The sequence below is a fragment of the Vitis vinifera genome, chromosome 4 (genome assembly GCF_030704535.1).
Source record: "Vitis vinifera cultivar Pinot Noir 40024 chromosome 4, ASM3070453v1".
NCBI lineage: Eukaryota > Viridiplantae > Streptophyta > Magnoliopsida > Vitales > Vitaceae > Vitis > Vitis vinifera.
Window position 1 is genome coordinate 22,296,576 of NC_081808.1, and position 27,493 is coordinate 22,324,068.

General features: G+C 39.2%; 1 protein-coding gene across 1 annotated transcript; it reads left to right on the top strand.

Annotated features, from left to right (window-relative positions):
* Window positions 1-285: 285 nt before the first annotated feature.
* On the top strand, window positions 286-21,609 carry LOC100263551 (protein S-acyltransferase 10). Its single transcript, XM_059736487.1, has 11 exons — window positions 286-656; window positions 932-1,046; window positions 8,220-8,294; window positions 8,416-8,487; window positions 8,647-8,784; window positions 10,357-10,390; window positions 17,681-17,790; window positions 19,379-19,465; window positions 19,717-19,800; window positions 20,137-20,202; window positions 21,060-21,609. The coding sequence occupies exons 1-11, from the start codon at window positions 563-565 to the stop codon at window positions 21,232-21,234; spliced, it is 1,050 nt and encodes a 349-aa protein (XP_059592470.1). The 5' UTR covers window positions 286-562; the 3' UTR covers window positions 21,235-21,609.
* Window positions 21,610-27,493: the final 5,884 nt, after the last annotated feature.

A 27,493-nucleotide genomic window follows, 5' to 3' on the forward strand; every position in this document is an offset into this window, starting at 1 on the left:
TGATGATGTATACGAGTTTCATTCTTTTTTTATTTGAATCTAATTATTAAATCCTTGACTCACACAAAAATACAAAACCCTTTATCAAATCTTAATCCGACATGGAAAATAATGAATCAATTTAGTAAATTGGATAGTTGTTATTGTGGTGATAAGATATAAATATATAGATAATATTATAATTATTTTACAACTCATTTATTTGACATTAATTTCACTGTATGATGGAAAAAAAAAAATAATATACTGGAAATTAAAACTGTAAAATGAAAAATACGCCGACTTCGATTCACCTGCTGCCCAAACGAGGCATACAGCCGCGTGTTAAACTCTCTCTGTTTCTTTCTCCCCATTTCTCTCTGGCTTTTTCGTAGCTCTTTTATCCTGTTTTCTTCGTCCCTATTCAGCGGAGAGTGGTGTCTTTTCCTCAATTTCTAGGGGAGTTCGCCGTTTTTTTTTTTCATTTTTTTTTCTGTCAATTTATCGGGAAAGTTTGTTAGGATCTGTTGGACGGTTATCGGGCAAGAGTGGTGATTGGGATCCTAATGTTTTTGATGAATTGATGACAATCTTGGGTATGTGCCGCCCGTTCCGAGACCCATGGGATCGAGTGTCGGAGAGATGCTTTCGCTGCTTTCCCTGCCTCTCCGATCCCGGTACATTTTCTCGTTGTGATTCGAATTTTTTGTTTGTGTTTTAGCCCTATGTTTGGTGTCTGGGAAAGCGAGAGGAAATGAGGGAAAATGTTTTTGAAAGTCAGATGAGGGGAAAAGTGGTGCTTGGGTCAGTTGAAAATATGGGATTCCAGAGAATCTGATTTCTTTTAGTTTCCCATCTTTTTTCTCAGCTACCGAATGGAGCATTCACTATTTTTTTTTTGTCTCTGTGTTTCTTTCGTGTTGTTTTTTGTTTTTGGGTTTGTGAATTTCAGCTCGGAGATCTTCGTTGGGGTTGAAGGTGGCTCTGGTGATTCTGCATCTCATTTACGTGGGCGTTCTCTTTCTGTTTGATAGCGACTTGATAGAAAAAACAAAGAAGGAACCATGGTATTGAAACAACTCCGGGGTTTTATAATATTCTTCTTTTCTATTGAGCTCAAATCTTGTTTTTCTTTCCTGCCAATTTTAAACATGGACTTTGTGCTGAAGGTGGTGTTAAGTTTTACGTCTGTGCCTCCAAATACTGTGTTGCCAGTTGATGACTGTCGTATTTAATTAGTGAAGGTTAGATTTTATACTGGATGAGTAGAGACCTAAGTATTTGAATTTTGATAATTATGGAGTTTAATTAGTGAAGGTTAGGTTTTATATTGGTGATTTAGAACCCTAAGCATTTGAATAGAATGGTTTTGGGTTGCATTGAGCCAGTAACTTTCTTGGTTCTGTTTTTTGAAGATTGGTCGATAATATGTCATGCTGCATCATGGAAGGGAAAGTGACATGCGAAATTATGAAATTTTGGTATTTAAAATGACTGCCGAGTCATTATTGAATATGCGTTGCCTGGATTTGATTGCAGGGAAAATGTAATTGAATGTGAATTACCCAAGTTTGTTTGAAGGGAAAATGGTCGATCATTACTAGTAACATTTTGAAGATAATGAATTTCTAGTTATAAGTGAAAAGGAACTGCCCCTTAGCTGATTAAAGAGGGCAAATACTGAATTTTGGTTGACAATAAACAGTTTACCCAGTTCTTAAGTTTTTCCATACTCTTGCTAAGCACATTGTCAGATCCACTAGAAGAACTTTCCTCTGGTTTGATAACAATTGCCTTGTGGCCCATTTGTTGATCAGGTTGGTCTGTCTGTTACTCTTGACTCAGTTTTTAGAAGATTGGTGAACTGTAAAATAGTAGATAACCAAAGAATTCATCCTTGAGAGAACTCAGTGGAGCTATAAAAGGTGAGTAGGCATCCATAGAGTTATTCCTTATTCACTGGCTAGGATTAGGGTGGTATGATCAACTACTAAATATGGGAGGCATGGAATTGCTTCTCCATGTAACACTTTGAGGAGTTCTATATTGGAGGTCCCATGTCACTACTTAATTTGGTTCCTTAAAGCCATTTTTTGTCATTCCGATATGGTTCATTTTTTTAAGGGAGGAAATATCTCCACCAAGGACAGATTGATTGAGTGGGAGTGTCATTTGAAATGGTAGTTGTGCATTCTGCAGAAGAACCATTGCAAGCCCTTTGCTTATCCTTCCATATTCTGGGCATGCATTGACAATAAATATATGCTTGCTTGACCAATTGAAGTCTGGAAGGGAGAAACTGAATGGGCTTGCAATATGCTTAGAATGAAGTCTTTCACAGCCTTGATTAGAGTAGGTTGTAATTCTAATGTTATAAACATCTAGTGGGAGAGCTGGAGAAGAATAACTGGTTATTTATGAATGCTTATTTGCACACGCGCAAACACACTCACACACACAAGATATATATTTTTTCTTTGATAAGCAAGCAAAAACATATATTAACAACGCCTATCAAAAAACACACCAAAGTACATAGGACGTATACAAGGGCACCAAGGCAAGAACAAAAAGAATACAAGAGATAGGCAAGAGCAATAGCCTCTTCCCTTACATGACACCAAGCCAATCGACTAGGTCTACCATAGATATAGTCACATCATTTAAGCCCACCCTCACCCACTCCAAAAGTGAGCAAAAGGAGGAGGATTTGAACACTTGATCTGGTTTTTCCGCGTTGTCGAAGCACCTCCTGTTTCTTTCACTCCAAATAGTCCAACAAATGCATAAAGGGGCAGACTTTCAAGCTTTTTTCTTCTCTTCCCCACAAAGTTCCCTTGCCAACTTAAGAGGGGCCCCTTTAACTGAATCTGCCATCACCCATTCTACCTTGTTGAGAGAGAGAGAGAAAGGAGAAAAACCTTAATTCTCATTCATGTAAAATGTGCACTTACAATTGATATATATATATATATATATATATATATATATATATATATATACAAGGCTAGGAGTCCTAACTACCATACATGTGACCTATATTAACAAGGAAAGATAATATACTATAAATACATTATATTCAACACTCCCCCTCAAGCTGGAGCATATACGTCATATGCACCAAGCTTGTTACAAATATATTTAATCCTAGGACCTCTGAGAGATTTAGTGAAGATGTTTGCTAGTTGATCATTTGAATTAACAAAACTTGTAGCAACACATCCTGATGCGATCTTCTCTCTAATGAAATGACAGTCAACTTCAATATGCTTGGTCCTTTCATGAAAGACTGGATTGGATGCAATATGTAATGCGACCTGGTTATCACAGATGAGTTTCATCTGTTCATCCTTTCCAAATCTCAACTCCCGAAGAAGATGTCTCAACCATACGAGTTCACATGTTGCCAAAGCCATAGCTCGATACTCGGCTTCAGCGCTAGATCTGACCACTACATCTTGTTTCTTACTCTTCCAAGATATTAGATTACCTCCAATAAAAACACAGTACCCTGAAGTGGAACGTCTATCTGTGGGTGAGCCAGCCCAATCTGCATCTGTGTAACCAACAACTTGAGTATGACCTCTGTTCTCGTACAATACACCTTGGCCTGGTGTACTTTTGAAACATCGAAGAATGCGGATTACGGCATCCCAATGGCTATCACATGGTGACTGTAGGAATTGACTAACAACACTCACAGGAAAAGAAATGTCTGGACGAGTAATGGTGAGATAGTTCAATTTACCTACGAGCCGTCGATATCTCCCGGGGTCTCCTAAAGGCTCCCCCTGTCCTGGTACAAGTTTGACATTCGGATCCATAGGTGTGTCTACCGGTTTACAGTCTAACATACCGGTTTCTTCCAGGATGTCTAAAGCATACTTCCTTTGGGAAAGGACCACACCAGAATTGGATTGAGCTATCTCAATTCCCAAGAAATACTTGAGTTTCCCCAAGTCTTTGATCTGAAAGTGGGTAAAAAGATGTTGCTTTAGTTTCTGAATACCATCCTGATCACTGCCTGTAATGACGATGTCGTCCACATAAACAACCAGATAAATACACTGCCCCAAGGAGTTATGATGATAAAAAACTGAATGGTCTGCTGTACTGCGAAACATGCCAAACTCTTGAACAACAGAACTAAAACGGCTAAACCATGCTCGAGGAGATTGTTTCAAGCCATATAGAGAACGGCGTAACCTACACACTAAACCAGACTCCCCCTGAGCAACAAAACCAGGAGGTTGCTCCATATAAACTTCCTCGGCAAGATCACCATGAAGGAAGACATTTTTAATATCCAACTGATAAAGAGGCCAAGAACACATAGCAGCCATGGAGAGAAGCAAGCGGACAGAAGCAATCTTGGCAACAGGGGAGAATGTGTCACCATAATCAGAACCATAAACTTGAGTATAGCCTTTAGCAACTAAGCGGGCCTTAAGGCGATCAACCTGACCATCAGGACCAACCTTAACTGCATAGACCCAATGACAACCAACTGTAGATTTACCAGAGGGTAAAACAACAAGATCCCAAGTGCCATTAGAGTGCAGAGCAGCCATTTCATCCACCATTGCCTGTCGCCAGCCTGGATGGGAAAGAGCTTCATGGGTGCTCTTTGGAAGAGAAACAGAGGATATAGCAGAAACAAAAGCAGAATAGGGTGAAGATAATCGATGATAACTCAAAAAATTGCAAATAGGATGAGGATTACGAGTAGAGCGAGTACCTTTCCGAACAGCAATGGGTAAGTCATTAGGAGAAGGCAGAGCTGGGGTAGGTGAAGCCGAAGGGATAGGAAGTGAGTCAGCAAGTGCCTCAGGAAAAGGGAGAGGAGCAACGACACGAGGGCGACGATGATAAACCTGAAGTGGTCGAGGGGGCATAGCATCAGGTGGGGAGACAATGGGAATGAGCAAGACTTCAGAAACAGGAAGAGACTCAGAAGTGGTGGAAAAGAATGGTGAGTCCTCAAAGAAGGTGACATCAGCGGAGATAAAGTATCGACGAGTCTCAAGGGAATAACAACGATAACCCTTCTGAAGTCTGGAATATCCCAAAAAGAGGCACTTCATGGCTTTGGCGGAAAGCTTGTCTTGTCTAGGAGTGAGAATATGAACAAAACAAGTACAACCAAAGACACGAGGAGGAAGGAAATAAAGTGGTTGGTCAGGGAAGAGAAGGGAGTGAGGAATCTGATCGTGTAAGACAGAGGAGGACATACGATTAATCAAATAACAAGCTTTAAGAACAACATCCCCCCAAAAACGAAAAGGAACGTTACTATGGAGGAGGAGAGTACGAGCTGTCTCAACAAGATGTCGATTCTTGCGTTCAGCTACCCCATTTTGTTGAGGAGTATGAGCACAAGAAGACTGATGAAGAATCCCATGATGAGACATAAACGAAGTAAATTGGGCTGAAAAATATTCCCTGGCATTGTCACTGCGTAACACACAAATAGAAATATTGAACTGGGTTTGGATTTCAGTATAAAATTTCTGGAAAATAGAGAATAACTCAGCTCGATTTTTCATTAAAAATAACCAAGTACATCGAGAATAGTCATCAATGAAAGTGACAAAATACTGAAATCCTAAAGTAGACGCAGTCCGACAAGGACCCCAAACATCAGTGTGGACAAGCTCAAAAGGAGACTTTACCCGATTATTCAAACGCTTTGGGAACGAGACACGAGTATGTTTCCCAAGCTGACATGACTCACACGGAAGCGACGACAAAGTGGAAAAACGAGGAACCATCTTCTGGAACTTGGAGAGACTAGGGTGGCCCAGACGATTGTGAATGAGGAGAGGAGCATCAGTGGAAATGCAAACTGCAGGAGATGAATCTGAGGTGAGGTGATAGAGGCCTTGAGACTCACGTCCTATGCCAATCGTCTTCCCCGTACTCCGGTCCTGCAAGGTCACAAATTTATCAGAAAAGGTAATAGAGCAATTAAGAGTACGAGTGATTTTGCTGATGGAAATAAGATTAAAAGGACATTCAGGAGTATAAAGGACAGAAATGAGAGGTAGAGAAGGCAGAGGAAGGGCCAAACCAATACCTTTAGCCACAGTTTGAGAACCATTAGCTAAGGTAACAGTAGGTAAAGCAGAGGTAGTAGTAATAGAGGAGAAAAGATCCTTATTACCAGATAGGTGATCAGATGCTCTAGAATCTAGAATCCAGGGTCCAAGAGAAGATGTGTGGGTAAGGCAGGCAGAGGCATTACCAGGCTGGGCAACAGAGGCAATAGAAGCCTGAGATGTCTGAGAAGCGTAGGAGCTCGGAGGCTGAGGCAGCGGAGAATCAGAGGACTGGGCCATATGGGCAGTGCGAGGAGGTCTTCCATGTAACTGATAGCAACGATCGCGAGTGTGGCCAAGTTTATTGCAATAGGTGCAATGAGAACGTTGGCCTCTACCTCGAGTACCACTGCGTCCTCCTCGAGAGGTAGTTTGAGAAACTAACACAGAAGAATTTGAAGCGCTATCAGATGGCAAAGTCTGAGTGGACGAGATACGGAGGAGGCGAGCAAACACATCATCCAAGGACGGAACTGATGAACTACCAAGAATCTGATCACGAATAGGCTCAAGATCCGGACGGAGGCCAATAAGAGTAAGGACCATGAAGAACTTGTCAAGCTGTGTTTGTTGAGCCCCAACATCAGGAGTAAGAGGCATCACAATCAAGAACTCCTCCTTAAGAGAGGCAATCTGACCAATATAAGTAGATAGATCCAAGTCCTGTTGGCTGATATGGACAATAGCAGAAGCCACCTTATAAAGACGCTGGATATCATTCGTGTATAATCCTTTGGCCTGAGTCCAAAATTTAAAACAAGTTTTATAGACCTGAAGATGAAGAAGAATCTTGGGATCAACCGATTGCCATAATACACTACATAACTGTGCATCTATCTTCCTCCACTGTACGCGGTCAACCTCAGGGATATCTGCCTCCTGGGTAACCAAGTGATCCTCATAACCTTGACCCATGAACCAAAGTTCAACAGAGGCAGACCAGGAGAGATAATTCTCACTGCCAACCAATTTCTCTGAGGTAATCATAGGAGATCCAGAGATAACAGAGGTAAAGATCTGATTTTTGGTGGTCATATTCATGTATTTGGATCGAAGAGAGCCCTGGAGAGGAAGAGAAGCAGCACCCAAGCCGCGGAGATGGGGGGGAGCCCTGTCGGAGGTGGCCGGAATGGCAAGAAAGCCAAAAACAGGGAAAAAATGGAGATGCAGGGCTCGGGGAGGACTGCCGGAGGGCTAGAAGGCCAAGACGGCGCCGGACGAGCCTGGAGAGGTGTCGGAAGTGGCCGGAAAGTGAGCCACGCGTCATCACTCGCCGGCGCGTGGGTGACAGTCCGGAGGAGAAGAGCGGCGCGTGGGGGCGCGTGAGATGCCGGTTTCCGGTGGGGTTTCCACTGGCGTGTAGATCAGCCTCCGGCGTTTCGGAATATGTGGTCGTTTCCCGGAAAATAGGTCGCCGGAAAAGGTTGCCGGCGTGGTGGAGATCCGACGGCGATGAGGTTGTCCGGAGTGGTTCGGGAAGAGAATGAGGGGACCGGAGTGAAACACGGTCACTGGACGGTTTGCCGGAATTGATTACACGGCTAAACCGAAAAAAAGATTAGGTTTTTTCCTTTGGCTCTGATACCATGTTGAGAGAGAGAGAGAAAGGAGAAAAACCTTAATTCTCATTCATGTAAAATGTGCACTTACAATTGAGAGATATATATATATATACAAGGCTAGGAGTCCTAACTACCATACATGTGACCTATATTAACAAGGAAAGATAATATACTATAAATACATTATATTCAACATACCCCAAACAAAGAGAAGAGAAGAGAAGCTGCCACAAGATTCCTTTCTTGGTGCAATGAGAAATATTATCTCTCCTTCAACTGATAGAGTTTGATATCAGATTTATTGCTTCCAAGAGTATATAAGAAAGACATCTAAATAGAGAATATGAACTATTCAAGTATCCTTTAAGTACTACTTAGTCAAATGTACCCATGGCTTAGTGTATTTTCGTACTTTGCCGAGTTATCTAGCTTGCTCTTCAAAACGGTTATTTGCAAAGAAATTTGGGTTATTCGTATTCAGAAATTCTTTTTGCTAATCAGATAATTTTTTTTATATTATTTTTAGCACTTGGTATTATTTCCTTGACTTTTCTCTCTTTCTTTTTTCCCCATTGTCAAGGTACACTGCAATATATTTGTTGCTGTTTGTTGCTACAGTGGCTCAATATTTCTTTACCTCAGGTTCTTCTCCAGGGTAAATGACAGTGCATTTTGTTAGTTCCTCAAGATTGAATTTAGAAAATGTGCACTCTATGGTAATTGTACTCCATTCTCAGTCTAACATGATGGTTTTATTCCCATTCTGAAATTTTTAGATATGTCCTTGATGCAATGAGGGCTGCTAATGAGACAGATGCTATCTTTAGGAAGACATCAACAACCTCAAAGTGAGCACTTATTCCATTTACTTGCACATTTGTAGTTTGATACCTGCGTCAACTGGTTAATCATGTGGAGATAATTTAATGAGATTGCTATGTGAGTTAAGTTAAATATTAGTTGCAATGTCTTACCGTTTACCTTATTTTTGCCATGATCAAGCAAAGACAACCTGCTTCAAGCAAAAATGGAAGCTATGTCATTACTGTGGATGGAAGTCAGTCAGGAAAAAATCCTTTGGGAAGTAATGCAACTTCTTGGACAAAGCTGGTGATGGACATGTATCCTCCTGGTTCATCTGTTAGGTAAGGAATCCTTTCAGAGGTTGTCTAGATGCATTTCTCTTGGCAATGCTTTGCAGGAGCTGCTATTGACCATGTACACATAAAAACATGCATATAATCTTCCTCAATTCACATCCCTCATCTATCTCTTGAAAATTGACATTTACTCTGGAATGCTATTTGTTAGGTTATTTTGTATGTGTTTTGTTCCAGGCATAGAAATCACAAACCTTTATCATTTATCTGATGCTACGATTATCAATGAGCTGAGAAAAACTGTCATTACATCTTCTGGTAATTGCCTGGACTAAAGTTCGCTGTAGCCACAGAGATTAAAAAAAAATAGAGATTGGTAGAGAAGGGCATAAGGATGTACTTCCTGAAGCCAATTCAAGATGTAAGATCTGCTTACTTGTGGATATATTTTGGAGAACGAAGGCTTTTGCGCTCCCTTTTGTTAGGTGCTTTTAATATATTAGATCTTTTCCTATATAAAAAAAAAAATGTTTGGAAAATGAAAGACTGGAAGGACAGGTAGAAAAGATTGCAGAAGGAAGGTCTAAAGTGCCACTTTGAAAATGTAGTTGTAAAGATTAGAGGTTGTATGAAACTTATACAGATCTTAATCAGGGCAGCTAGACAAGGGAAACTGCAAATTAAAGAAGTCATTTGCATCACTTGATGCAGGATGTTGATCTTCATTTTCATCTCATGCAACCTTTTTGTCATGAGATGTTTGAAGTAGTATAATTTCTTTGAGTGGAAATTTCTAGATTATGAGAGTCCTTATTGCTTAGGGGAACTACTTATTTTTAAAGAACTTATAATGCTCTCAAGAGTTCCTATTCTGAGACTCCAATAGACAAAGTTGACAAACTAATGATGATTTACCATGGGCGTTTGGGGAGGGTGGTGTGGTTGTTGGGGGGGAATGTTGAGGGGGAATAAATTCATTTTTGGAGTGGTTGTGTGAAATCTTTAGTTAAACTTCAATTCCATTTAAAACTTACATATTATATCCAAATCCTGAGAGAAATTTGTTTAATTGAAGCTGAAAATGAAGACCTTGGTAAATTTAAATGTTTTCTCACTCAGTACACCTAATTTAGTTTTGAATCCAATAACATGTGTAAACTCTTTAACAATGGCAAATAAAGAGATACTTAGTAAATTATCTTGTTGTAGCCCTCAAAGCTTATCAGTTTGTCATAAGTTGTCAATGACCATAAATGTCAGGTTTCAATGTATTGGTGGTCCTACATCATAAGGGAGAGTTCAAGCCATCATCATAGGGCTCAGTAGGATACTTGATTGTTCTAAACATAGTTCTAGCAGTATAATCATTGATGGAAAATATTCTAAATATACTTATAGCAGTGTACTCATTGATGAAGATCAGTCTAAATATACCTCTTGCAAAGGGATTTCCCTTCCCTAATATCTGATATGATTAATGTTCCTCTCCACTATTTGCCTAAGTTATACTTTTAAATAAATGATTCATCAACGAGTGTAGAAGGGTGGTGGGAAACCGAGTCTGTGTACTTGAGAATTCCCAAAGATCATACTGATCTCTTCCTCCTGGTTTTGCAGATCTTGGACTTGCACATATTGTAATGTTTTGCAGGTAGTACTATTTCTTATTTATTCATCTTTTGTATGATACACCTGAATGCATGAATCAATATCTGCAATGATCTTTGGAATGCATAATTGTGTGATATTACTGCAATCATATCATTCTGTCTCTTGCCCACTAATGAAGATTTTCATAATTGCTGTTGGGGTCACCTTATGTTCTTTGATTTATGATTCAACCATAAGAGTACCAGAATTCTGATGATGTTTGTGAAAATCTGTATTATATTAAACTGGTAAGGAGCTGTTATGGGCCTCTGTTGCCAATTTAGTTGGTTTGTCATGAAAGTTAGAAAGGCACTAGGAAGAACGAGTAGTCCATTAGCTTCTTTGACCAATCCTTGGATTGAATGAGGTCCCACTTCATTCTTTTAATAAAAAGACATGAAGAAGGGGATGGCTGGGATGCAAACCAGAGAGGGAACAAAATCATTGAATGATTAGGTGGAGAAAATATGCCTCTTTGGGCAAGATAGTAACCCAATTAGAAGGCCACTCCTTGGTCTTCTCCAGGACCTCTACTCAATTTGCACATCCAAGTTCACACATGAAATTCTGTAGAAGAGAGCCAAGAAAAGATCTTTTGTGTATTATCTTGCATAATCTTGAATTTTATCAGTTCTGGTATGCAGATCAAATGATACAACAATCCCTACAAGAGTGTATGATATGAAATTAGTTGAATAACAATAAGCAAGAAATTGTGGATATCATACACAATATTTTAAAAATTGGATCGGACTGGCCAGTTTGACCGGTCTGACTGTTGACTGGTCTTATAAGAGATTCGGTTCGATTATCAAACCATTTTTGGCATTGAACTATTGTTGAATCGGTGGAACCATTGGTCCAACCGGTGAACCAGCCGATCTTTTACCTCCTATGGCCACCTAAACGCCTACTATTTTTGACTTTTCCCTCCCTTAGGTAACCAACACAGATTTCCACCTTACTTTCTAAAAGCTTTTATTTATTTTTTCATCCTCTATGTGAGGAGGCTCAGCACACTCCCCTATGTCACTGCACCCTACTTTTTAATTTTTTTTTTAATGTTTTTTAGTCTTCTCATCTCATCTTATCTTTTTTTTTTTCCCTTTCTTTTTTCAAAAAGGGAAGACACCTGACCTTTTTAATTTTTTTTTTTAATCTTCCCATCTTCACTGTTTTTTTCTGAGAGCCTAAAAGAGATGAGGGAAATTATACTACATTATTAGAGTTTCACACATGTTTAATTTTTTTTTTTAATACCAAAATCAAATAAGAATATAACATCATAAAATTATAAAATTGATGAAATACAAATAAAAATGATAAAATATAAAATTAAATAAATAATAAAACTGTATTTCACTTATGATACAAGGCATGGGGCTATTGATAGTGAGCAAGTGTTTGAACATCATGCTTAATCGACGTTTTCAGGATAAGGTACTTCATTTAGAGAGATGGGGACCGGAAGCAGGTTGCTTTCGTTCTGGAGTTCATACAAACCAATGCTGGGTGAGGGCGGTGGGACTTCCCCTTAATTTCTGGAACCAGGAAGTGTTCAGAAAATTGGGGGATAGCTGTGGAGGTTTGGTTGCAGTGGATGACGACACAACCAACTTCTCTTAGCTTCAGTGGGCTAGGTTTTTAGTGAAGACGGATGGTAAGGATTTATCGAGGACATTAAATCTGGTGGTGGGCTCTATGTGCTTCGCAATTCAACTTTGGTGGCAGGTGCCGCCTTAGGTGTCGGTGACAGTGCCGGTGCAAGGAAGGGAAAGGCCACAGGGTAGAGACGAAGGGTCCTTGGCTTCACACGTGGGAAGTAGTGCGGGGCCATCGTGGGTACAAGGAACTATGGAAGCAGGTGAGAAGGGTAGTGATGAGCAGGTGGGAGCTGATACTGTGGGGCATGGCCGGGATATGGCGAGGGGTACTGAAGCAGGTGAGGAATTTGATGGGAAGGGAAAGGGAGCAGTTGAGAACATGGGTGTTGTCTCAGAAGGAGTGGTTTGAAGGGGAAAAGGTAGTGGGCCTAGTGTGTGTTGGGCTGAGTCAAGTAAGGGGAGAAGCTTTAAGAAGGTGGGAGCCTAGGGGGGCTGCATGCAGCCTGTGGGCTTGGGGAAGCTCGAGGCCCATGAAGGATTTGGAGCGGGCCTTAGTCAAGAGGGTCATTACCCGTCTTTGGGAATGTTAAAGGAAGGCGGGCTCAGGGGTTTGGGCCAGCCCATTCAAGAGGATGTGGCCCAGATGGGTTACGATGGAGGTTTAAAGAAAGCTAGGGCTCCTGTGTCTCATTCTTCGTGTGTGGAGTCAAGGCTCGTCGAGGCCATTGTCGGCACTGTGCTGTGGATTGAAGAAGGAGGGACGACTGGAGCAGATGAGGCTCTTTTGGAGGAAGGTTCCAGGTACCCCCATCTCGTAACCTGTTCTTTTATTAGCTTTGGGGATTGGGGACTTCCTTCTTCTTCTTCTTCTTTCTGTGGGGGAAAAAAAAGGGATTTGTGGCTGATCGGGACTTGGTGGCGTTCGAGGGGCCACCTTTGGTGAATGGAGAAGGGAGGGTTGACCCGTTGAGGATTATTGAGGCTGATGGGAGGGAGAGAGAAATTTCGTATGACATGGAGAAGGATGTTAAGGAGAGTGAGGGGGGAGAAATGCCGACAGAAGTTGTGGGAAGAGCCTCGGAGGAAGAGAACAGAAGTGGGCTGGGATTGTGGATGAACGGAGATTTTGTGAATCTTTGCCGGTGTTTGGGTATGCCTACGGAGGGTTTTGAGGGGGAAATTCTACTGTTATTAAGAAGAATGGAAGAGTGAAAAAATTGTAAGGGCGGTGCGGCAGGAAAAAGAAGGAAGGTTCAAAAGGTATCCAAATCAGAGAGAGAATTGAAAAAGCTTGAGTGCTCAGTGAATTATTGTGGTAATGGAAAGAGTGCGGGGTTACTTCAGATTGCTAACTGAAGTTGGAGTTTTGTCGGTTCTGTGAGGGGTGAGGGGATTTTCAAGGTTGGTGTCATGAAATTAAGAGTTTTGTCGTGGAATGTTAGAGGGACTAATGATAGAGAGAAAAGAAAGGTGATTAAGGCGTTGATCAAGGGTCAAAAGGTGGATTTGGTGTGTTTACAGGAGACCAAGATGCAGGAAATGTTAGGGATGATAGTTAGAAGCCTCGGAGTGGGAAGATGTCTGGACTGGAAGGTGTAAAATTCAAGGGGAGCTTCTGGTGGTGTGCTAGTGTTCTGGGATAAGAGGGTGCTTCAATTATTGGAAGCGGAAGTGGGGAACTTTTCAGTATCCTACAAATTCAAAAGCTGTGAGGACGATTTCTGTTGGATTTTCTCTGGGGTTTATGGGCCTTCGTTGAAGAAAGAAAGAGAGGATTTTGGGGCTGAATTAAGGGCGGTGAGGGGTCTTTGGAGTGATCTTTGGTGTGTGGCAAGGGATTTCAATGTTGTGAGGTTCCTTGTGGAAAGCAATAGGGGAGGCAGATTATCTTTTTCAATGAGGAGATTTTCGGAGATTATTGAGGATTTAGAGTTGAGGGACCTATCTTTGCAAGGAGGTTCCTTCACTTGGAAGGGAGCCCATTCAAGGCTCGATCGGTTTTTGGTCTCAAATGAGTGGGAGGATCATTTCTCTGGGACTGTGCAGTGTGTCCTTCCTAAGCCGATATCGGATCATTTTCCAATTCTTTTAGATGGGGGAGGAGTTAGGAGTGGTCTGATGCCTTTCAGGTTTGAGAATATGTGGTTGAAGGAAGAAGGGTTCAAAGAAAAAGTGCAGGAGTGGTGGGTGGGCCTCAATTTTAGTGGGTTTGCGAGCTTTGTGCTGGCTTCTAAATTGAAAGCTTTGAAGCCTTTGTTGAGAAATTGGAATAAACTGGAGTTTGATAAAGTGGAAGTCAATAAGGTTTTGGCTTTGAATAAGGTGGATTTCTGGGACAAAGTGGAATTAACTCGGCCTCTCTCTGTTCAGGAGGTGGATGCAAGGAGAGAAGCAAAGGAGGATTTTAAAAAGTGGGTGTTGTTGGAAGAGATTTTGTGGAGACAGAAATCAAGAGAAGTTTGGCTGAGAGAGGGGGACAGGAACACTAGTTTCTTCCACAGGATGACCAATGCTCACAAGAGGAGGAACATGTTATACCGGGTCAAAATAAATGGAGTTTGGTTAATAGAAGAGAATGAGGTTAGAGATGGGGTGGTGAATGAGTTTAAATTTATGCTGTCTGTTGTGGGAGGTTGGAGACCCAGCATAAGAGGGATGTCTTTCGAGAGGTTGAAGGCTGTGGATGCAGCTAATCTGGAGGAGCCGTTCTCGGAGCAGGAGGTGCTGGAGGCTCTTAAAGGTTTTTGTGGGGATAAAACGCCTGGGCCTGATAGATTTACTATGGCTTTTTGGCAATCTTCTTGGGAGTTTGTGAAAGAGGAGGTCATGGGGTTTTTTAGGGATTTCCATAATCATGGCCGTTTCGTTAAAAGTCTTAATGCTACTTTTATTGTTTTGATCCCAAAGAAAAGAGGGGCAGAAGACTTAAGGGATTTTAGGCCTATTAGCTTGGTGGGAGGTCTGTATAAGTGGTTGGCTAAAGTTCTAGCCAATAGGTTAAAGACGGTGGTGGGGAAGGTGGTCTCCAAGGCTCAAAATGCTTTCGTGAAAGGAAGGCAAATTCTGGATGCTGTTCTTGTGGCTAATGAGGTTTTAGACTCGGTTTTAAAAAGTAAGGAAGGGGCAGTGATGTGCTAGTTGGACATTGAGAAGGCGTATGACCATGTGGAATGGTCTTTTTTGTTTTTAGTCATGAGTAAGATGGGTTTTGGGAAAAATGGATTAGGTGGATGAAGTGGTGTATCTCCACTGTCAGTTTTTTCGTTTTGGTGAATGGGTCTTCCTCAGGCTTTTTTCAAAGCTCTAGAGGGTTAAGACAAGGGGATTCTCTCTCTCCGTACCTTTTTGTGTTGGTTATGGAAGCTTTCAGTAGTCTCCTGAGGAGTGCAGTAGAGGGGGTTTTTGTGTCAGCTTGTAAGGCGAGGAGCAGGGGTGGCGAGGGAGTTAAAGTGTCACACCTTCTGTTTGCTAATGACACTTTGGTTTTTTGTGGAGCTTCCAAGGATCAAATGCTGTATTTAAGTTGGATTTTAATGTGGTTTGAGGCCATGTCGGGTTTGAGAATTAATCTTGATAAAAGTGAGCTTATTCCGGTGGGTTGTGTGGATGATGCAGAGGAGTTGGCTGCAGCTATTGGTTGTAAGGTTGGAAGTCTTCCAACCACTTATTTGGGGTTGCCTTTAGGTGCGCTACACAGATCGTTGGCTGTTTGGGACAGTGTGGAGGAGAGAATGAGGAAAAAATTGGCTAGATGGAAGAGCCAATACATATCCAAAGGAGGTAGGATCACTTTGATTCGGAGTACTCTAGCTAGTATGCCCATTTACTTTATGTCCATGCTCTCTATGCCAAGAAAAGTCAGACTGAGGTTAGAGCGAATTCAGAGGGATTTCTTATGGGGAGGTGGAGCTCTTGAGAGGAAGCTTCATCTAGTTAGGTGGGATCTGGTTTGCCTTGAGAAGTGTAATGGGGGGTTGGGGGTTAAGAGCCTTTCTATCCTCAATAAGGCTCTTTTGTGTAAATGGAGTTGAGATTTGCTATTGAGAGAGAGGCTTTTTGGAACCAAGTGATTAGGGGAAAGTATGGGGAGGAGCGGGGGGGATGGAGTTCAAAGGAAGCAAAGGGGGGGTATGGTGTGGGGTTGTGGAAAACTCTTAGGAAGGATTGGGAAGTTGTAAAAAGTAGGCTATTTTTTGTTGTGGGGAATGAGCAAAGGGTAAAGTTTTGGAAAGATATTTGGTGTGGGGTGAACCTCTTTGTGTTTCTTTTCCTTCATTATTTGCTTTGGCGGTTTTTAAGGATGCTTGGGTTAAGGATGTTTGGAGGTACAATGAGAGTGGGGGAAGTTGGAGCCCGTTGTTTTCTAGACTGTTGAATGATTGGGAGTTGGACGAGGTGTGCAGTTTTTTTGTGGCCTTAAATGGGAAACGAATTCAGCAAGGTGTGGATGATAGGGAGATTTGGAGAAAGACTAAATGTGGGAAGTTTTCAGTTAAGTCTCTTTACAAATCATTAGTATCAGGCCATCTAGCCTCCTTCCCTTCGTTGGTTATTTGGAAAGTCTCGGTGCAGCCTAGAGTGAGTTTTTTTGGGTGGGAAGCAACGTGGGGGAAGGCCCTCACCCTAGATCAGCTTCAAAGGAGAGGTTTGGCACTAGCGAACAGATGTTACCTTTGCCAAAGGAACGAAGAATCAATTGATCACATTCTACTCCATTGTGAAAAGCCAAGGACTCTTTGGGTGTTGCTTTTCTCTTTGTTCGGGGTGCAGTAGGTGCTGCCAGCCATGGTGAAGGAGATGTTTTTGGGGTGGAATGGGACCTTTGTGGGTAAGAAGAGGAAGGGTGTTTGGAAAGCAAGTCCATTGTGCCTATTTTGGACGGTTTGGAAGAGAAGGAACAAAGTGGCTTTTGAGGAAATAGAGCTGTCAATTCAAAGGCTTAAGTCATCTTTTGTTTATCTTCTTTGGTTGGAGACAAAAATGTCTATAAAAGATGGTCCCTCAACCTTAGTTGATTTTGTTGATTGGGTGGTCTCCCGTTAAGGGTGGTTTTTGGGTTGCTCCTAGGGCCTTGGCGTTTAGCTAGGGTGTGAGGGGCGTTTTTTTTCTTTCTTGTAATTCTAGCCACTGCTTTGGTGGCTTTTTAATACAATCTCTTTATTTATCAAAAAAAAAAAAAAAAAAAAATTATTGGAGACATGTGAATTTATTTTGGGGCTACCTCAACTTTGGATGAATTCACACAACTTGGGTTTGAATGGACTATATCAATCTTATTGTTGGTGACATGAATTTATTAAAAGATTGTATAAATACAATAATAGTACTCTTGAAAAAATAAAATAAATCTGATTGATTTCCTTGGGTAATCCTTTTTAACATATGAATTTTCTTCCTTGGCCGTAGGATATTCTTTTAATAATATATGAATTATATATTTATTATGTTACCGGTTCAATCGTGGTTCAATCATTGGTCTGACTATTGAACCCAGAAAAGATGACTTTTTCTGTTCAATGATCGGTCTGGTTATGAAAACATTGATTATACATTCATATATATATATATGTTTTTTTTTTTTTGTGATCAGAAATCATACATTCATTTGAGATTGTAAATTTAATGATCTCTTGTGTTCCTTTAATATTAATTAACCATTTTTTATTCTTCACTCACCATATTTGCAGCCTCCACGAGCAAAGCATTGCCATGATTGTGACAAATGCGTTCTTCAGTTTGATCATCATTGTGTTTGGCTTGGAACATGCATAGGCCAGGGCAACCATTGTCGATTTTGGTGAGTTTATGTCTTTCTGATGTGTTATTCACCAATTGCTCCAAAATTTTCCTATATGTAAATATCTCTTGATGTGGATTTTGAAAGTTTTCTAAGCAACATTGAAACTGGTAAACTATTTGTTAAAAACTTAATTTGAATGTGAATGGCTGAATTTTTTTGTTCATCTGTATTGTACCCTGTATTTTATATTGTTGAACCAATTGAGTTTATCCCTTGTTCATCATCAATGGAGTGTTATCCTCAGTTATTTACTAAGTGCTTAGTCCATTTTATCATGTCTCTTATGTACCTCTTTTAAGTTGTGTGCAAGTTGTCAACTTATTTCCATTGTCATTGAGTTCTGATTTGATTTGGATCTTCTCGAATTTGTTATATAATTCGATTCCAATAAACTAACCATGATTAGGAAATGCATACTTATGCTACCAGCTATAGAAATGTGCACACTAGAGGCAGCTATGTAGCTGTTAGCACAAAATAAAAATTTCTTTCCATTTAGTTGTGGACCACGTAAGGGGCTGGTGGGGCACAAGGCCCCCCCCTCTCTCCCGCCTTTTTTTTTTTTCTCTTTTTGAACTTTGTATGATTATTTTGAACAAAATAAAATGGAAAATGGCAGCTTTGTCTTGCCTAAAAAAATATAAATTTTATTTTGAAATTTCAGAAGGCAAATTGGCATAAAAAAAGAAGAAAAAAGGCTAGCCGTCGCCCCTGCCACCCCCCCTTCTCTCTCTCTCTCTCTCTCTCTTTTTTGATAGGTAAATAAGCAGACCTCTCTCTGTTTTTAATCCCATCTTCATCATTTTTTTCTCTTGTAACTATTATCCTAATTTATTTTTCTTTCTTTCGTATGCTAACTATTTTATTTTATTAAATAATTTTTTTAGTGTTGTGTTCTCTTTAGTTTCAATTTGAAAATTTTATTTTGTTTAAAACTTTTTGAGATTTAATTAAATGATGGCTAATTTACAACTGAACTATATGATTATATTGGATTATATTCTAGTTAATTATTCAACTTAAGAGAGTTTATGTTTATTTTTAACCATATGCTATAATATGGCTGAATAGGATACTTTAAATCATAGACAATAAGAATTGTTTATGTTTTAGTGATAGTGCTACTCTCATGTTACTATACGCTAGATAATTCTTAAATAAAAGACCGGATTACTTTCAATTGATTTGTATTTAGTTTATTTGAAAAGCTCTTAAAATTTATTAGAGAGATTATTGAATTCTTTGAATTTTTTTTAAATGTGTTTTTTTTGTTACAAAAAATTAATAGAATTGTTGAAAATTTTGTAGTCATCTTTCTCTAATAAATTACTTAGTTTGTTGAATGATAATGAGGGTACCGTCATCTACTTTTCAAATTTATTTATGGTTATTATAATGCATATTATCACCATTGCCCCCTTTACTGAAAGTTTCTGGCTCCACCACTTTTCTCATTGAATGGTTATGAAGGGTTAGCTGTTTAAAATACTATAGGTCCTTGTCAAAACACCTCTTCCTTTCTTTTTTTTTTTTTTTTTCATACGTTGCTATATTTTCCTAACTAAGGCCTATTTTGTTATACCAGGTGGTACATTTGTGAAGAGACAGCATTATGCCTCTGGACTGGCATCTTGTATATCTCATACTTGAAAGCTAACATATCAAGGGCTTGGTAATGTTTCAACTTCTCATGTTATGTTTGAAATTTAACACAGCTGATACATGCAATGTCTAATGGTCTTGGTGCTCTTTCACAATTACACTGCCAAGCATTTTTTTTTTAAAAAACAAGGGGTGGTGTCTTGTAATTATTTGGTTGTTGTGGTTTGTTATGGTATTTTAGTTAGCCATCTATGGAGGGTTTTTAATCCTCTTGCTTTAATTGAAATTTATAATTGGATTCTGCTCTGGGATTGTTGGCAGGTGGATGGATGCAATTATGATAGTGCTGTTGGTTACCTTGTCAATTTCCTTGATTTTTCTGCTTCTCCTGTTACTTTTCCATAGGTAAGTTTTTCTCAGTTATGAACTAATTTAATTTTTTTTCTTAGTATCATAATGTTTATGATATGATTTATTATCTGTAGCTTTATATGCTGTGTAATATAGAAGTCAAACTGTACTACTACTAATTGCTTTCTTCTTGTTTGCTATCCTTGAATCTTTCTATGATCTGCTTCTATTGTTCCTATTTTAGTCATATGTTTTAATGTTATGCTTCACTAGTTTACTTCCATAAGTTGTTTGGTGAATATGTATATTGCATTATTATAGCTTTAGCCAGTATGTTGCTATAAAGGGCATGACTCTTAAGTGTTCTAGTCCTGATTGTCTTTTCTACAGCTATCTTGTTGCAACAAACCAAACTACTTATGAGCTTGTAAGGCGTAGACGCATTCCATATCTAAGGTTTGCTAATTCTTTTATGCTCTTGTGATTATGCTTAGAACACATTTAACATTTTAGTTCTTATGAATTGATGACTTCAAGCCACTAAGGCTATTTTGGTTCTTAGAAAGTACCAAGGAAAGAAAAAATGTCCAGACAAATGATTTTTTCACGTTTGATTGTAATATACAAAATATGAAAGAAAATCAAATATAATTAAAAATTGTTAGAAACTTATGCATTTTCAAATTATTTAATTCTTATATAGAAAAGTTAAAATAAATGAAATGAGTTTGAGCCTTTGAGGTAGTGTATAAAAATAATTTATCGACTTAAATTTTTTTTTTTTTATTTCCCTTCATTTTTTCTTTCCCTCTACTATTCCTCTTTATTTTCTTTCCCTTGCATTTTTCCTCCAAATTTCCGAGAACTAAACGTAGCCTAATTCATCACTTGGTGCATTATGAAAATATGATGTCATGCTGTGTGTTGATTTATTGAATGGTAACTTATATAAAAGGAGTAATTTTCTGAAATATATTTCTTTATTCAACAAAATTGGTGATGATTTACCGTCATTGAGCAATTGTTCATGGTTTACTGTAACATATTTATGTATCGAACAATTGGTGATGATATTTAAAGCAAAGATAATTTGCTGGATTAAAAAGGAATGGAACTCTCTTTGCCTTGTTCTGGTCAAAGATGGGGAACCTCACCTTAGATGGAAGGACAACTAGTTTTGCAATAATGCATTGATACAATGGACACCTTGGGGGTGGTGTAATAAAATGACCCAATGGAACAGTTAACAATCATGCATGTGTTGATTGTATTAGTTCAATTGTAATTCACTAAATTCTTTATGTCAATTGCAGAGGGATTCCTGAAAGAGTGTATCCTTTCAGTAAAGGAGTTTGCACAAATCTGTACGAGTTCTGTTTTGCCCGCAGCAGCATATACAGGATGGAACCACTTCCATCTGCACAGGAACTTGAAATTAAGTCAAGACCCTACACATGCTTGGATGTTTTAACCTGTCGATGCTGCTGACATTGTTAGCATTGTTCCTTTTACATGATTTTTCATTTTTTTGTTTTTTGCTTGCAATTCTTCCCCACAAATTGTTTCAGGTTTTTTGTAGAAGTAGAAGTAGAAGATCTCCTTGCGGTGTGGGCTTACAGGGTTTGCCTTGCGATGGTCTGTGGTCCTCTGGATTTTTTGCCATATGAAAAAGGAGGATTGTTTTGTGAGTTCTTGTTCTTATGACTGAACCTTGAAAATTTGTTACGATCCTATTGTTATATGTGGGTATGGACAGCCTGTTTCATTGTTTTTGTGAAACAAGTGCACCAACCAATCAAAGATTGACATGTGATGGGGAAAAAAATTCTCTGAATCAGTACATTTCTGCAACATTTCTTGATCCGATTGGGCTAGGCTACGCTTTCCAATTGAATGGATGCCGTCTCTGCTCTCTACTTGCTATAGAAATCTTTATGAAATTTGTGATGCTTTTCTCTTAGTATGCCAATTTGAGTTGGTGATGTCTGAATGAAAGCAATCAGAATATCAGATAGAGGAGAGAGACTTTTAGGTGATATTATGAACTGAATGACAGATATCGTATACAAACAATACACACAAATCAGAAATCAGAAAGACCAACAACAAATGTGGGTTTATCAAGGGTGGAAGAACTTGGCTTCCATGTCAGTGTCAATTATAAGTTATAACATAAATTTCGGCTGCAATCGATGCACCACCCAGAAGCATGGCCACCACGCCGAACACCCAGTTCGGTAACCAGGCTACTCATCATTTTGGGCTTCTTGATCTTAAGCCACAGGAAGCATGGATGCACAAAGAACCACACATATCCGAACGTAGCCCTGAACAATGAGCGCAGCCACCATGGACACGCCCTCTTCATTCTGCTCGTATATTTGGACTCAATGAGGTCGAACATCGGCATACCATCAATTTGGAATGAGCTTACTGCATTGATTATCACAAACAAACTTGTGAGTCCTAGCAATGCTCGCGACACATCTCGCCCATGGAATGCATACGGGGCTGTAAGCATTCCCCCATTTGCTGGTATCTGTCAAATTGTAACACCAAACATTCTCCTTTAGTGTCCATTACAAGACAAAAACCTCAAATTCAATGAATACGACATCGTATGGAATAATTTTTGGTTTTGGCTTTAAGCAGAAAAATAAAAAGTTTATTCAAGAAGCATAAGCAGAGAAAAAAAAAAGAAGCTTATTCAAGAAGCAATATTTTCCTAATTTTCTTAATACTAAATATTTAAGATCCTGAGTTCACACTTCATTATTTGACTGTTTCTTTTAATAATTGCCTATTAAAGTAAGAAATTAATTGTAACACCCAAATGCTCTGCTAACGTAACACTATCAATGTAGACTTCTAAAAGAAAATGGCCTATCCCTTACTCCTAAGTATTTTGTCACATCCAATTCATCTTAGAAAGTAGAATTTGCAGTAGCAAGTTAAGACAAATGGATTTACAAGGAATAATAGAGTACCTGAATCTCGAGTATAAGGTTGTGGCCTCTAAAAGCAAAAGAAATAATCCCAAGGGCATTAAGCACATCAAAAACATATTTAATGTCGGAATCGCCTCTTACTGGATCATAAGACACTCCTGGAAGCCAACCCTTTGAGATTGACACCACCCATATTGAGGCGCAATACCCTATGGCTGTAATGTCTCCGATAAAGGACACTCCTGCTATGGAGTTCAAGTGTAACCCCAAGTTTTTTTTAAAGGGTAATTTAGGAAATTCATAATAATGATATTAAATTAATTAATTAATTAATTTATTTAATAAAATGGAAGAGGGGTGAAAAGGTAATTTTATGAATAATACCTAGGTATAAATAGAAAATGTTTTTTTTCCTGTTCTTTTCTGAATTGCGTTCCTGTTCGTAGAGAGTTTCCAGAGAACATAAAGTTGAGGTCAGATTTCAAGATTTGAAGAACAAACCTCTATAGGTAAGATTCCAACCCCTAGATTATTATTTTAGATTCGTTAGTTAATTTCTAGCGCATTAGATATATTTTTTTTTTGGAAAACCCCAAATCTAGATTAGGGTTAGTTTATTTTTTTTAATCCGTTTTAATATCAAAATAGTGAAAATTTAAGATTTTGATTTATTGTTGGAAATTGGAAAATTTTAAGTTTTTAGAAAAAAAAAAAAGACTCTTTGGAATGTTTCGCTTTAGACTAGGGTTAATTCAAAAAAAAAAAAAAAAAAAAAAAAAACCTAGAGGACGCATCTGCACACTGTGGAATTGGAGAATGACTTAAGGATTAAAAAAAAAAAAAAAAACATGGAGGACGCGTGTGCACATCGATGGAATTGGAGAATGGAAAAAAATATATATAATGGAGGATGTTTGTTAGTTAATATATATATATGTTTATTATTTTCTTGGCAATAATAGAGTATTGTTGGGAATAAATTTTATGTTTAAAAAAAAGAAAAAAAAAAGTAAGAATAGAAGTTTTAAATAAAAAGGAAGTAAAGTTTTTTTGATATTATAATTATGAGCGTAAGTGTAGACCCCCGTGTTGGGGTGCATTTCGTACAACCTGTTTTGCCAAATGTCCAAATTTCAAGGAGCCACGTGGAGGTTGAAGACTGGTCACCAGGTAACACACCTTGCCATTGAGAGGGAGTGTGTAGAAGCAATCAAAATAGGACACCTGTCAAGAGGATATTCTGAAAATCCTCAGGCCGTTATGGAGGAGCGTTTGGCAGCTGCAGGGGAGGCAGGTTGCTTTTTGGACGTGTTTGTTGATTTCTAGTGCATTAGATATATTTTTTTTTTTGGAAACCCCAAATCTAGGTTAGTTTTTTTTTTTTTTTTAATTCATTTTAATATCAAAATAGTGAAAATTTAAGATTTTGATTTATTATTGAAAATTGAAAATTCTTAAGTTTTTAGAAAAAAAAAAAAACTTGGAGGACGCGTCTGTACACTGTGGAATTGGAGAATGACTTAAAAAAAAAAGAAAAAAAAACATGGAGGACGCGTGTGCACATAGATGGAATTGGAGAATGGAAAAAAATATATATAATGGAGGATGTTTGTTAGTTTATATATATATATATATATATGTTTATTATTTTCTTGGCAATAATAGAGTATTGTTGGGAATAAATTTTATGTTTAAAAAAAAGAAAAAAAAAGAAGAAAGAATAGAAGTTTTAAATAAAAAGGAAGTAAAGTTTTTTTGATATTATAATTATGAGCGTAAGTGTAGACCCCATGTTGGGGTGCATTTCGTACAACCTGTTTTGCCACATGTCCAGATTTCAAGGAGCCACGTGGAGCTTGAAGACTGGTCACCAGGTAACACACCTTGCCATTGAGAGGGAGCTGGTAGAAGCAATCAAAATAGGACACCTGTCAAGAGGATATTCTGAAAATCCTCCGGCCGTTATGGAGGAGCGTCTGGCAGCTGCAGGGGAGGCAGGTTGCTTTTTGGACGTGTTTGTTGAGAGATATTTCAAGATTCAGGGGTTTTCAGAGAGTGTGGAGGCAAGGGAAGCGGGCAGTGCTTTTAGGATGAGAGAGGGGTAATTGGGGGGAGGAGGTTGGCTTGAGAGTTGTGGACAACTTGAGGAAAAGATGAGCCGAGAGTGAAGGAGAAAGAATCTGAGAAAGATAGAGTTGAAGAGGCGAGAGGAGGAACAACTCAAGAACTTTGAAAGAGCATCTCCAGGTACATTGGTGGTAATCTCTTGGACTATTCTCACTCACTCTGTTTTCTTTCTATCTTACATTTTCTTTTGCTGTCTCTGTTTTCTTTTCTTATCCTTGGTTGGTTGTTCGGGTATAAGTGTGATGCTGTATTACTTTCCTCTGTATTTTTTGCTTATTTGGATATGGCTCATTCCCCTTTTGGTATTTATTTTAAACTCTCCTGATGCACCACTGGCCAGAACCCCTGGATCTCAATATGAAAGGGGATCCCACTTAATGCTTTGCTCACTCTGTTTTGCTCTGTTCTGAGCACGTTATATCCCATTTTTCTTTTTTCACACTTCTTTACTTCTAGCACCCCAATCCATATCCCTTTTTATGGCTCACAATTCTGGGTTTATTCCGAATGATTTGGCTGTGTATATTCTGATCTGGGTTCGAGGAGAGATGGCTATGTATTTCGGCTCGCCACCATAGATTCATGGTTCCCAGTGGACGAGATGCATATGGCTCTCAGGCAAATCAATTTCCCTTGGCAAATGAGGTTGTAAGAGAGACTGGAGTTGTCCTCATTTGAGACCGATCTTTAAATTGTAACAGGGTGCCAAATGAGCTCAATAGCGAGCAGCCAACAGGATCAATCATGTGCACAGCCTCGGCAACGTGGGTCAGATTATGAGGGTCGATTCCCGCCATCGCCTAGTGATATATACCAAACTCAGCTGTCCTCGAACGACCTTATCATGGCAAGAGTATAATGGCCATGTTAATGCAAGAGAAGATCCTTGTGGGAATATTATGCATGTAATGTCTCATGGGTGTTTTGCTGCGGCAGGGTTTCTCCTATTCTTCATGAGTATCGTCATCGAACCTTGAGTTTAGCATTTTCTGTGGAGTCACAAGTGGGGCCTTGATCTGACACAGGGTGCTGCTGTCGGAAGAAGAACAACTTTAGCTTATCAGGTGCCACTGAGTGATATTACTACTACCTGTGTGGAGGTATGAATTTTGAGCAGACTCGCGTGGACCAAATACAGTGGCATCCAGATTATTGCAGCCCCCGTGTCGTCATATATATTCTGGTGAAAAAGAAAAGTCTCACGGTCGTGAGAGTTTCTAGAGATTCCAAAGGTGAGCTACCTTACCTTTCATTTTTTTGTGGTCATGGCTGCAGCTGGAGTACTGAGGGCTGCCAGTAAAACATACCGAGGGGTGTAGGGCTGGATGCTGTTTTGAGTCTAAGGACTTCTGCAGATGAAAGAATTAAAGCAGTGATCAAGAGAAAATACTCACTACCCAAACAGAAGATCCTACATCCTTGCAGCCCGGTGGATCGTTGAGTCTCTCAAAGCTGTGAAGTTCATAGGCAAAGAGTACTTTAACGTCCTCTTTAGTCTTGCTGCAGTTGAATACCTCGTAGGAAGAGAAAGTGCCAATGCCCAGGTCCTTTGAACGGTTCCCAACAAGCTCTATAATCTCACAGTCAACATGCCATAGCATTCCTCATTGGCAGCCTGAGAAAGCCAAGTTCTACTCCGAGTTTGCTAGAACAAGAATAACCTGGTAAACAAATGCCTTCTCTTGCAGCCTTACCATCGTTCTTGGCTGCACAGATATTTCTTTCAAAGGCAGTCTTTGCTGTTGTCAGTCTTGGTGCCCCTTATTCCTACTTGGCCTTGTTCCTGAAATGGTAAGCATGATACAGATTGACAATGGCACGTCCAGCTCTACCACTGCGCCCTCTTGCAATGACTGTGTAGCTAAGTGAAGAATTCCTGACCTCCTCAAGCAGGTTTGAGCTGTACTTGAAAGGGTTGATCACAAAAGCGATGAATCTGTGATTATTTGGACAACCAGCTGCTCTAATGATTGTGTGAAATCTTATATGACTTAACTTGGGCTTGCCAATAATGGTCCCAACAGCTAGTAGACTTGGCTTGGGGAAGCACCCAATCAAGCCTTATTGGCAAGGATGGATATGTAGATGCACCAAATCGCTGCATGGTTCGCATGGCCACGTTCGAACCACGTGTCCTTTCTTTGTATCTCATCGTCTTCGATTTTAAAATAATTTCCCAATTCCCGGTTTTCAAATGGTTTTTCCAATTTCTAGATTTCTAAAATAATTTTAACTTTTTCAAATCTTCATCCTTAGATTTTCTTTTGCTTACGTTCATCAAAAATCCTATTTTCAATAAAATTTGGCCGCCATTTTCTTTTTGACGAGCCCCTTTCGAATTTGTCATGATTTAAAATGTTTTAAAATAAACATGAATTTAAATTCCGTAATTCCGAATAATTGAATTTATAGAATTAATTCATGCAAAAATAAACGGGCTTTGGTGGGGGCCCTACATAAGTGATTTCCTTATGATTAATTGATCGATTGATTTAATTGCCATGAATGATAGATTTTATTATGATCTGTGACATATCTCGTGATTGTTGTTATGCACTAACCTCCTCTCTTGATAGCGCATGGTGGCTTGTTGGTCAGGTACGCACCTATTCTCACTCTGGTCACTCTATATACATGTATTGATTTTCATATCTGCATGATCAATTCGGGTA